Source organism: Marmota flaviventris, chromosome 5 (assembly GCF_047511675.1).
Source record: "Marmota flaviventris isolate mMarFla1 chromosome 5, mMarFla1.hap1, whole genome shotgun sequence".
NCBI lineage: Eukaryota > Metazoa > Chordata > Mammalia > Rodentia > Sciuridae > Marmota > Marmota flaviventris.
The window spans coordinates 132,757,827-132,771,122 of NC_092502.1; the positions used below are offsets into that span (position 1 = coordinate 132,757,827).

A 13,296-nucleotide genomic window follows, 5' to 3' on the forward strand; every position below is an offset into this window, starting at 1 on the left:
TGTAAAGCATCTAGGTTGGGTTCCATAGTTTTGGTATTGTGAATTGAGCCACTATAAACATTAACGAGGCTGCATCACTGTAGTATGCTGATTTTAAGTCCTTTTGGTGTAAATCAAGAAATGGGATAACTGGATCAAATTGTGGTTCCATTCCAAGTTTATTGAGGAATCTCCATACTGCTTACCATAATGGCTGCACCAAATGCATTCCGACCAGCAATATATGAACTTTCTCACATCCTCACCAGTATTTATTGTTGCTTGTATCCTTGATAATTGTGATTCAGACTGGAATGAGAGGAAATCTATTTAGAGTAGTTTTGATTTGCATTTCTCTAATTGCTAGAGATGTTGAATATTTATTTTCATATATTTGACATCAATTGTATTTTTTTCTTCTGTGAAGCGTCCAGTTCCTTAGCCCATTTATTGATTGAGTTATTTTTTGTTTTGCTTTTGGTTTGTTTTTTTTTTTGTTTGTTTTTGATGTTAAGTTTTTTGAGTTATTTGTCTATCCTGGAGATTAGTGCTCTCTCTGAGGAGCATGTGGTAAAATTTTCTTCCATTCTGTAGGCTCTGTCTTCATGTTATTCATTGTTTCCTTTGTTGTGAATAAACTTTTTAGTTTGATTCCACCCCATTAAATGATTCTTGATTTTACTTCTTGTGCTTTAAGTGTCTTGTTAAGGAAATTATTTCTTAACTGATATGGTAAATATTGGGGCCTAATTTTTCTTCTACTAGGCACAGGGTCTCTGCTCTAGTACCTAAGTCTTTGATCAATTTTGAGTTGAGTTTTGTGCAGGGTGGGTGATAGGAGTTTAGTTTCATTTTGTTACATATGGATTTCCAGTTTTCTCAGCACCATTTGTTGAACAGGCTATCTTTTCTCCATTGTATATTTTTTGGCGTCTTTGTTTAGTATGAAATAACTGTATTTATGTAGATTCATCTCCGTGTATCCTATTCTGTACCCATTGGTCCTTGTGTCTGTTTTGGTGCCAATACCATGCCGTTTTGTTACTATGGATCTGTAGTATAATTTATTTTCTGGTATTATGATAACTCCTGATTCTCTTATATTGCTAAGGATTGTTTGGCTATTCTGGGTCTCTGATTTTTTTCAAAGAATTTCATGATTGCTTTTTCTAATTCTATGAAGATTGTCATTTGGATTTTAATAAGTATTGCATTAAATCTGTACAATTCTTTTGGTAGTATGGCCGTTTGGACAATGTTAATTCTGCTTATCCGGGAGCGTGGAAGATTGTTCCATTTTCTAAAGTCTTTTTATATCTCTTTATTTAGTGTTGTGGAGTTTCCATTGTAGAAGTTTTTTTCTTTTATGATTTCTGTTAGGTAGATTCCCAATTATTTTATCTTATTTTTTTGAGGCTATTGTGGATGAGGTATTTTAACACATTTATTTTTTAGCAGGTTATACCAGAAGCCATATTTTAGAAGTATCTGCATACAACAATATGTATGTGTGTGCATTCTTTCCCTTAGATGTTTTATGTGCATCTGCACGATTGTTCTGCATCATAGTCATGTTCCCTAAAAAAATCATAGACTATTTAACATGGATTTTTGAAAACATTTTTTTCTCACTGACACAATACAGATCTTTCCATTTAAACACATTTTTTAACACATTCACCTTAAGTCTACATAGAATTCAGCATTTGCTTGAACACATTCTTTCAAAAACTTTATATCTATCCATGTACCTATCCATCCGCCTCCTGGTTCCTTTTTCATAATTATAAACAACATTGCAATGTCATAATTTCCCATGCTTCTTTGCATAATCATGTGAATGTATACACACACTTATATTTTTTCAATAATATTTTTAGCAAAAAATGTTTTAAAAATTTACATAGATATTGCCAAATTACTCTAAAATATGGCAATTTATTTTTCCTCTAATGTCTCTGCAAAGTAACAACTATTGCATACTGGCATTTTTTTGTTATTTCAATTACTATTGAAATATAAGATTTTTGTATAATTAACTTGTTTTTTTTTAATATCCTGCTGATGTGATTCTTGCATTTTGATTTAATTGTAGGGTAATTTATTGCTAATTTATTTTTGTAAAAAATTATGTGATAAAAAGTACTTTAATGTTTATAATGGATTTTATAAATATTTCATTTATTTTTAAATTAAGTTTAGCATGATTGATGTCTGTACTTTCAAATGATTATTCATTTGTATTAATGTCTTAATTCTTTTTGGATGGGGGTATCATTGAATGTTTCCAGTTTTATGATAGATTTATTTACCATTTCCTTTGTCTTTAGTATGGGGATAATGTGCTATTTTACAATTTCCAACATTATGACCACACCTGGTCCTCCATCTGAACACCACTCTGTATCTCAGGTAATGCGACCTCTTTCACTCCTAAAAGTGGCCCTTGAGAACTCCATTTACATTATTGCCCACACCATCTGCATTTTCATGTCCCTTCAGATTTTGTTCCTTACACCCACCTAAAACCTGTCCATTTTCTTTATACACAGGTTTCTGCTGTATACATATTTAATGCTTTCAGATTTTTCTCTTTTTTTTCAAAATCAAGTCCATATTGAACTTTAAAGTGATTTTATTGTATTATAAATGAATTACCTATTCTCTCAGTCTCTGGCTACTTGGTTTGAATTTTCATATTTTTGATATAATGTAATTCCCCAAAATGCACCTCTTAAACAAAGGGAACATCATAATAATATAAATCTGTTCTAATGAGTTAAAAGTCCCTTCTGGCTCAGTAAATTGGTTACATTCTGGCACAGACACTGTTTTTCATTGCTGTTATTGCAAATTTTGGAATTTTAAAGAATCATTCCACAAATACCTTGAATCTGGTTTAATTTTGTTCACCATATAAAATATAGTAAATCAAAAACTAAGATTACAACTATGTTAAAAGTTGTACACCTTACTAATGTTGTAGTTTGGGGAAAATTCCTTAATTCTATGTTGCAGTTTCATCCTTTGTAAAAAGAAGATATAATAGTGCTGACATCACAATGGTGATGATTACATGAGCATGAATTTATTGCAAATGGCGTGTAATGACTGACATAGAGCAATTTTCAACAAGTGTTCCTGGTAGTATCTGTGGTCAGTATACTGATAGTTGCTATGGTGACTTGTAGTCACAGACTGGCAAAATTACTGGTAGCTTTGTGATGATCAATTCTGGGTATTTGGCAGAACTTAGACTACATTCAAAGTGCCTAATCACCTTATATTCGTTGATCATAGCTAATATGTGTACAATTAATTTTTTAGTAGATGGCAAGCAAGATATAGCCATCTGAGATCAGCTGGAAATCACATATCAGGCAGAAGGGAAAATTGTTGCCAGAGGAAAATCATTTGACCTCATAAATTCACAATGGGTTAGCAGAAAGGAACAGGAACAAGGATCTCATATCATTAACAAATCAAGTCATGTAAGGGAAAATTAGGACACTATTTCTTATCTGAAGATGAAAACTTCCTCACTATTCTTTAGGATTCGGTATTAAATTTAATTATTTCATTAGGGTGTCTACCTCAGAACTTAGATTCAACTTAGCTGTATGTATTGAAAGTCCAGCCAAAAAACAAAAAGACATATTTTTCTTCTAAGAAACGTCTTAGGATTGGTAGAAGACCAAAGATTCAGTCCTATGACAGTATTAATTTTCAGGAATTTATTTATTTATCTGGACTTGTTTTACCAGTGTATTATACTATTCTTACAAGCTTCCTACTGAATTTCATTTAGGTGCTATGCTTCCATACTACATAACCATACTACAGGCAGGAAGAAATGGGAATGGTAACTGGTAAAATACATGTGCTAGCTGTACTATTTGTCAGGAAAGCAATATCTTTCCTGGGAACTACAGCTGGCCAACACTGACCCACCTACATCAAGCAGACTCTTGTCTGACAGAATTATGACACTGTCCTCTAGCTGTTCCCCTGCCTCGTGTCTTGGCCCTGCAATCTCTTACCAAGGAAACTGGTAAGCATTTGTTTCCTACAAAAATAATGTACTGAATATTTCAGGCTTTGTAAGACATATTTCTTGAAGGCCTCCTTCCTCCAAGCTCTTCAGATCTGCTCCTGCAGTACCCCAACTACCACAGGCAACACTGGAATAAACAAGTGAAGCTACACCTCAGTAAAACCTTACAAAATCAGACAGCAGTCCAGGTATCCCTCTCTTGCCATTGCTGATCCCAATTCTATAATATTAATCACTTTCAATATCCAAAATCAGTTAATATAAGAGTTTTCAATCTGAAGCGTGTGACATGAAGTACAATTCTTCCTCCACTGACTGGCACATAACCTTCTAGACTTCATATTACAAAGTTCATTATAATATGTTATGATAATGTTTATGTGTTTGATTTTCCTCAATAATAAGCTTGTTCACACACTCGAATATACTAATGAAAAATAATTTCCAATATTCAGTCTAGGACTTGCCATAAAATTTCTCAAGTAATTTAATTTTGCCTGGAACCACAGTAGGGGACATTTAAAACTTATTTTGTATTATCCTTTTTCTCTACAGCTTTTAGATATTAAATTCCTCATCTTCAACCATACTTGTCCAAGTATATTAGCTCTTCCCCATTCTCACCTTCCTCCCCAAGTACTAAATGAAGATGTTAAAATGTTGTGAATTTTTTTCCTCCAAATCCACAGCCTTTGCTGCAATAATTCCTGTAGGCTTCATGATTGTTAGTTAGACAATATTGTATACTTTTGCATTCTTAACAGTGCCATTTTACATTCAATGTTTTGATTATATAACTATAAAGCTATTTCAGGGCTCATTGCAGATAACTTTAGTCTTCTTCTAAATCCATGTTCTGATTCATTTCAACTGTTGTCATTTCCAACTCTTCTATGATTTTCTGTCAGGGAAAGGATGACTGAACTTTCAAGGATCCCCTTCCAGGATTTTTTTTTTTCCCTCACAGATGTATCACATTTTGAATGAACAAAGGATTTAAGTTTTCATTTTTTCCTTTGTAGACTATACATGAGATTCAATTATCTACCAAATTCCAATATTTCAAACAACATATATAATGTGAATGTGTTTTTTTCTTAAATGACAATTTCAAAAATTTCAAAAGTCTATGGAGTTTTCTCTTTATCTTTAGTCTTTAGAAACTTTGCCAAGGTTTATCTAAAGTTGATCCTTATTCTATATATCCTTCCTTGAACTCAGAAATTCTATTTGACTTCTAAATCAGAGTATTTTGCACCCCAAAATGAAATTTTATTTTCCTCTTCTGCATTATGCATCTGTTCTTTGTTTTCTGGGAACCTGTGCTGCTAACATGATAGGTTGAATAAACACACTCTCTAAGTCTTCCTTCTTCTTCCCACAATTGCAAATTGAAAATTGTGGGTTTCCATAGTAGAAAATATGGATTTTTTTTAAAAAAATATCTTGCTTTTTGATTCTTCTTTAGCTACTTCTTTTGGTGTGATATATTAAAAAAAAAACAAGAAGATATTTTGGTCTAATTGGTGACCATTCATGTTTTCAGTGCTTATATACTTTTTTGTTGTTGTTGTTTTATTATTTATTTATTTAAAATATAGCTACAGTGATGCTTTGAATCAGTACAATTCACAAGAGCTACATTACAGAACCAGACCAGATATTTATCAACGGAAAGATAGATTTAAAAATGTGGTGTGTGTACACAATGGAGTTTTAGTTAGCTGTAAAGAAGAATGCAATCATGGTATTTGTATGTGAATGGGTGGAACTGAAGAATTTCCTGCTAAATGAAACAAACTAGACTGAGAAAATCAAGAATCAAATGTTTTCTCTCGAATTTGGAAGCTGGAACAAAATAAAGGGAAATCTGTGTGTGTGTGTGTGTGTGTGTGTGTCTGTGTGTGTGTGTGTGTGTCTGTGTGCACGCTCGCGTGAATGCACATGTGTCAGGTCAGTGAGGGTCCCTGAAGAGTAGAGGAAGGGTTTGTGGAGAGTCAGAAAAAGAGAAGAACCACAGAATAGAACTGACCAAATTATCCTATGTACATATATGACATACCACAGTAAATTTCACCTTTACATATATCTTTAATGCAATAATTTAAAAAAACACTATAAATAAGTAGAAGAATGAAGAGTTGAATAAAGGAACGAGGGAATAAGGGGTAGAGGAAGACAGGGAAAGTTAAAATACTGGGGACTATATTGAAATAAAATATTTTTCATGCTTGTATGATTATGTCAAACAAAACAAAATATTATGTTTAACACTGAGATAATAATTTAAAAAATACAAGAATGCATGATTTGCGGTAAAAAATATCTGTATTGTTAAGTACTTAAAATGTACTGTAGTGTACTTAAAATATCTGTAGTGTTCTTATTACTTACTCTTCTTTTGAAACAGTCTTTCTTTAATGAATGTTCTGTTAGCTCTCTCTTGTGCATCCACCTAGGGTTACCTTGCTCTTTAAGGTCTTACCCACCTCTTGGAATTAACCTACCAGTGGTATTCTTAAGTCATTGTACCATAGAGCTCTATGGGTAGGGCACAGGAAATTCTGTTCTTGGGTTTCCACACAAACTCTCACTCACTAGGTGAGTAGTGTTCAGTCTTTTAATTCTCTCTCAAATCTCCTTGGAAACTTTCCACCAGGATTGCTGAGTCTGATCCCTGTTTTCTATCTACTATGGTCCAGAGGGAACCGTGTTGGCAATTGCTTTCTCCCCTGAGGCTCTGGCTGACATGAAGACCTAAGTCTCTCTCTTCTCTTGACTTCCCCCAACAGCTACAGGACATACTTGGCACTCTCGAAAGAACAAAATTGGGCTGAGGTTTAAAGGTAGGGAAGGGAAGAAAGTCTTAGTTTCATTACATAATTTCATGTAAATATTCAAATTCATAGAGTGATTTAGAGACTTTAAAATACTTAATTTAAAATAATGTTCATATATGTGAATTGAAATTAAATGTCTAAAATTTTTATTAAAAATGCATTCTAAATCTAAGCTTAGAGTCTTACAAAGATAGTGAGAAATTATTATTCTAGTTAAGTTTTTGTTATTGATGCTGCCACTTTTATTGTCAGTGCTACGGATTAACCCAGGGACTCATGTAGGTCAGGCAGGACTCACAAGCCCCATGATAGCTGATTTATTTTAATTACCCTTAGAAAACTCATCTATTAGGTAAAAATAAAATGGCTAAACCACAAAAAGCTGTGAGTGATGGGAATGCTCCAGATAATCAGAGACTCTAAACCTGAATCATGATACACCATCTGCAATACTGTTTTTGCTTTCCGGTAAAACTGGAATTCATAACTCCTTGGCTATTTCCTAGATATCTGAATTTGAGGAAGTGACTTAAGTAATCTATCCCAGTTTGCATATTTTAAAAATTCAAAATTTTTCATAGGATTGTTGTATATTTTGCAATATATGTTAAGTAGATGCTTAGGAATCTCTTAAACTTTTACTTATTAATGTAGTGACTACCTCTACTACTAATGCTATTATAATTTATTCATGAGCTTAAGCTTAAAAGACATGAAGCCATGAATTTGAAACACAACATGGTCTTTTTTCTAATCAAAATGTTGTACTGAATTTGTTGGTATATGCTTAATATTAGAAAAAAAATGCATAACCAAAATACCATAGAAGTTAAGCAAGAATTGTAGCTGTTAACCAATTTATGACTTTTTCCTTGAGATCAAACCGTAGCTTATATTTACATCCTCATAAATTAATTCATTAATATATGATTGACTCAGTATTCTTTAATATTTTATACAACAGAAAAAATATTCAAACATTTTGAAACTTTTCCACAGTTCTACATTCACAGATACACACAAACACACATGCACAAACACAGAGAGATTAAATACTGGACTTTTGTAGATGATTTTTGGATTAACTCTTCAAGTATAGAAATAGTCTTCCTTACCCATATCTGACATTTCAGGCACAGTCACAATGTAAGGTCCATCTGTGAACTTTGGAGCATTGTCGTTGATATCTTGCACTTTGATGATGAACTCAGATTCAGGTTCCAGAGGCTTGTTTGTCCGTCTGTCAATAGCCTGGGCATGAAGCACATAGTGTGTCTTCTGCTCTCTGTCTAGGCTTTTGGTTGAGTGGATATCCCCCGTGGTATCATCAATGATAAATATAGTCCCAGCACCTTCTCCAGTAAGGATGTACTTGACAGACCCATCACCTTTGTCAGAATTGGAGTGCAGCTGCAAAATACACATGGGCAAATTAGTAGGCAATTGCATTCCCACCTTTGGTCTCCTTCTTTGAAAATTTCCCATGTACAATTTGATACATATTGTAAGATTTTTTTTTCTCTCTACAGTGTCTTGCATATGGCTGTTTTTCATTTTCTTGAATATTTTGTCTAGTTGGTATTCATATGATTATCATGATTTCTCATTTACTGGTTTGAGTAAAAGAATAACCCACGTTGTTTTTTCACTAACTGAACATTTTACTAATATAAAGGTGAGAAAAGACACTTTCAGTACATTTCTGTCACCTAGTATACTTGTAAGAATAAAGCAGATTTTGTTTTGTTTTTGGAATGAATTGATATTTGAATCAATTATTAAAATTCTCACAATAAAGGCCCATAATTTGTCATAGAGCTTTAATTTTATAAGTTGAAACAAATTTTAAATATTTTCTAGTATAAATATTTATATTTAGAATGTAAAAATATGAGCAGTAATTTTTTTCTTTAAGAACTGCAAACATTTAACTCAAAAGGTTGCTAGTAGTCTTAAACTGAACCAGTAACTATATCCTAAATTTAGTTAACTTAAAAACATGGATAAATATCACTTACTGAATTAAAATGATAAAAAAATACCTTACTTGGTATTTTTAAAGTAGAAATTTTAGTAAAGAGATCTTCTCTAATAAGGATAATCAATATATTAAGATAATATTAGTCTTTTTTGTTATTTAAAACTATGCTTTTGAGTTGCATATCACTCATGCTTAAAACTCTATTTTAACTTATACCATCAAAATTCAGTTAAATACCTCTGGGAGTGCCAGTACTATATTTCTACCCAGGAATAGTGGAAGTATTTTCTGAAATTTCAAATACATATTTGAAGAATTGTTTCTCCCAAGAGACCTGAGCAGTTATCTTCAGATGAAATTCTCTGGTCACATAACCTCAAGTCCTCACCTTTTGTTCATTTCTAACATTGGAAATTCTGAAACACATAGCCTTATTCGCAAAGCACTTCAGTTTTCTTGCCATAGTGAAGTTAAAATTTTCAAGGTTATTTTAAAGGGTCTGAACTCTTAAAAGTCAGTTGAAATAGAGAATATTTAGAAAAACAAAATAAAATTCAAGAAAAGAATTATTTGTTTTGTAAAAGAAAAAGCAGCCAAAAGAAAATTCATTACAAATCATCAATCATTTTATTTTATTCAATATTGGGGATTGAAACCATTTTATAAATGCCTATGAGCCTTCATATTCTATTTTTGATACAGGAATCTTGCTAAGATGCTGATACTGGCTAGGAACTTGTAGTCCTCCAGACTCAGTCTCCAGACTTTCTGGGTTTTCAGGCTTGCACCTTCCACAAGTTACACAGTAATAATATTTTCATAATTAGTAAGCCAGCTAGCATAATTTTTATTAGTTATGACTAATTTGAACATAGACTGTAATATGATCAGTGAAGTATAATTTAGAAATATTCATATTATTGAATCACTTTAGAAAAATTACAACAAAATATTACAGAGATATATATTGAGTACTATGTCAGTTTTTAATACTACTTAGTTTTAGAGTTTAAGTAATGTGATTGTTTTATTAGTGAATTTTTTCAACTTTTAACTAACATGATTGAAATTTTAAATTATCAGCTTTCAAGTAACACTAATGGAAAACCATTACATTAGCATGTAGTCAATTGATTAAAATTTTATATAATTTTGATAATAACCATATGTGAAGCAGCAAATTGATCTACTCTCAGGATTCCCACTCCTTCACCACATCCTCTCTCAAATGTTCAGTTCTGTTTGAGCATATGCTTTGCCACAGAGGTGGAAGCCAAGGGAAAGATTGGTTATATCATCTTATTTGTTTAATAAGAGGTTTTCAAAGACTTTGGAGGAGCCCATGTTTGTATTAAGTTTTATAAGACAAAAAATGATGAAAGAATAAATGAATGAAATGAACATTTTTTATTAGTAGAAGTAATGGTAGAAAACTTGAGAGGTGGAGAGAAAACTGGGGATACCAATAATCAAATCTATAAATAACTACAATAGACACCTGAAGTCTTTGAGTATGTTCAGGAATGAGAAACAGATGAAAGGGGTTAGATCATGGAAATTAGAAATGACCCTGATACAGTTTTGGTACTGATTTTGTAAAAAAATTATAAGTTTAACTAGCTACTAAATTATTTGAGAGATACCCATGGATTTTTATAATAAAAGAAGATAAAATATTTGGAAGATAAGGTTGATCTTATTCATATACAATAAACTCCTTTTAGTAAACAGTTTAGAAATATTATTCAGAGAGTGGTAGCAGAGTCTTAACACACAGTGGTGGGGATATATCTTAAAACACAGTGGTGGGGATGTAGTTTTAGAGTCTTGAGGTCTTGCAGAGTAACTTATAGTTTCATGTTAAAAGACAGATGTTCTAAATTTAGACTTACTGCAAGAAGAGATAATTCTTGTGTGTCTGATTACAGAGTGAAGTGGGGCTAATAAACTGCTCTTTAGAGGACATAAAAGGAAGAAGGGGTGAAGAAAAAAAGAAAGAAAAATGTATCCACCCATGTGAAACAAAATTAAAACTTTTCTGGCATTACCTTAATAAATCACCTTTTTCTTAGTGTTAAGTATTAACAAATGGTCCTTCTAAAGCTAATGCAACTCACATGAGTTCATGTTAGGACATTTTTGATGCACTCTGAACCACAGTAGAATCAGTACCTAAAAATATATTGGTTTCACTTCAATGCACATGTTCTCACTAAAATAATATTATCTTCCTTGGGGAAGGATAATTTTAAAAGCTTAAGGAAATGGTGGCAGAGCCATTAATTTGGAAAGTTGCTCTAAGTTGTAATGTCTATGTTACAAAAACTGGTCACTAAGTTAAAATTATGATATTCTGAACCACACAATTCAAATACACCTTGCTATAAGTAGGGAACTAATATTTACAGTATTCCAGTGAATGACTGAAACAAAGACAAAAACATCATATTAGTAATGCTACTGTTATTATCTTCAATACTTTCTGTATAAGAATGCATATGACACAATGTGCAAAAAATATGTGAAAATTTTAAATACATGGCATTGAAATGTGGTATGCATAACTCATTCTACTATGTGTCATATTTTAAAGTATAATCATACAAAAGAAGAATCAATTAACATTAAGTAATCAATGTGAAGGAAATGCATCAAATAATAAGTCTTTTGGTAACTTATTCATATCAGTCTCCTTGAAGAAAAATAAAACATAATTTTAAGTTTTTTATCAACAATTATGGAAAAATAGCTAAAAATAGGAATAACAAAATACCTCATTCAACCATAAGATGAATGGTAATTGGTTAAAACACAAAAGATTAAGAAATTATATAAAAATAAGGAAATACAGTATTTGTGTAACTAGGAGTACAAAAATACAACGACATTTTTAACTAATTGGCATACACTTTTTGAGAAGGAAGTGAATGAATAATAAAGAGTTGCACGGAACAGACTCTCTTTTTTCCCACTTGCTTTGGCAATATATCCTCTGAACTCAAAAAGGAATGTTAACACCTAACACATAACTGCATAGTGTTGCTTACATTTGAAATTGTCATTTCTTACCCATCAGCTCAACTATCCAGATGTGCTGAATATTTGAGCACTTCGAAATGCAGGCAGTGGCTGAGAATTTCACTACAAGTTATTAAGAAACCTCAAATATTGAGAAATTGATTGCAACTAATATAAACTACATGGAATACATGATTATCTATTTTTATCAGAATAAAATTGTTTTATTTTTCTTCAAGGAGACTGAAACACATTTTATATGTCCACTTTCTTCCTCCTCCTCCTCCTCCTCCTCCTCCTCCTCCTCCTCCTCCTCCTCCTCCTCCTCCTCCTCCTCTTCTTCTTCTTCTTCTTCTTCTTCTTCTTCTTCTTCCTATTATTATTATAATTTAATCTTTAGACAACATTTATAATTTCAACATGTTCGTCTTGAATTTGGAATTTTCCAGCATCAGCCTTGAGAGTAACTGGGATTACCTCATGCCCAGCTGGTACTATTTTGTTTTTGTTCTTTTTAAATATCAGATTATTAAACATGACTCAATTTCCATGAAAATATTGACACAAATCCATTGCCCACACATTAAATTGTGTTATTTCACAAACATTTAACACTTTATTATTACTTTTCATTTTAGCAATTTTTCTTTTCTGGAAAAAAATAAAGCAGTAATTGCATTTCATAATAGAAGGAGGATGATAAAGTTGTAAATGGAATTGATGCTTTGGGAAATTCATTTGGTAATAAAACATAAGGTAATTACTTGATCCAGGAGTTTATTTTTAAAATAAACATTTTTGGAGCACCCTAATGTACCAGTTTTGATATTCAGAACTTAGCTATATCACACACAAAAGGCAAATAAAGATGCCTACGTGGACATAGTCTGCATTCAGTGCAATGATTAGAAACAAAGAATAAGCAGAAGAAATTATAACTTATCTGTAATATTCTAGAAAATTCAAGAGCTAAATTTAATAAGAAGAAGGAGAAAGATATAAAAGAGGAATATTAGAAGTAGCTGGTGTGTTGCACAGAGGTTGTAGCAATAAATATAGGACTAAGGTAGGTAGACTATTGTGCCCTCTAAGATGTGCATGCCTTAATTCAGGGGACCCATGGATATGTTACTTTCCATGGAAACATGGGCTTCACAGGAATTATTAAGTTTAAATTCCTTGAGTTGGAGAAACTCTTCTGGTTTCTTTAAGTATGAGCAATCTGATCAGAAGAGTCCTTGGGGGAGAGTGTGGAAATACATTCTAATTGGTGAGAGAAAGAAAGACAGAGATGGAAGCTGGAGACATATTCAGGATCTCATTGCTGCCTTGAAATGTAGAGGACATTGTGCACAGACTAAAGAGAGTTCTCTACAAACAGGAAAAGACAAAGGATAAATTCTCCTCTAGAACCCAGAGGTACT

The 13,296-nt window shown here is 32.2% G+C and overlaps 1 protein-coding gene across 3 annotated transcripts in view; it reads right to left on the minus strand.

The window, feature by feature from the left end:
* The window catches only part of Cdh18 (cadherin 18), a 318,203-nt gene that overhangs the window by 232,798 nt on the left and 72,109 nt on the right, over positions 1-13,296 (minus strand). For all 3 annotated transcript variants that reach the window (XM_071611877.1, XM_071611879.1, XM_071611878.1), the window contains exon 2: positions 7,989-8,283. In XM_071611877.1, coding sequence (XP_071467978.1) covers positions 7,989-8,283 — 295 coding nt within the window. The remainder of the gene's footprint in view (positions 1-7,988; positions 8,284-13,296) is intronic.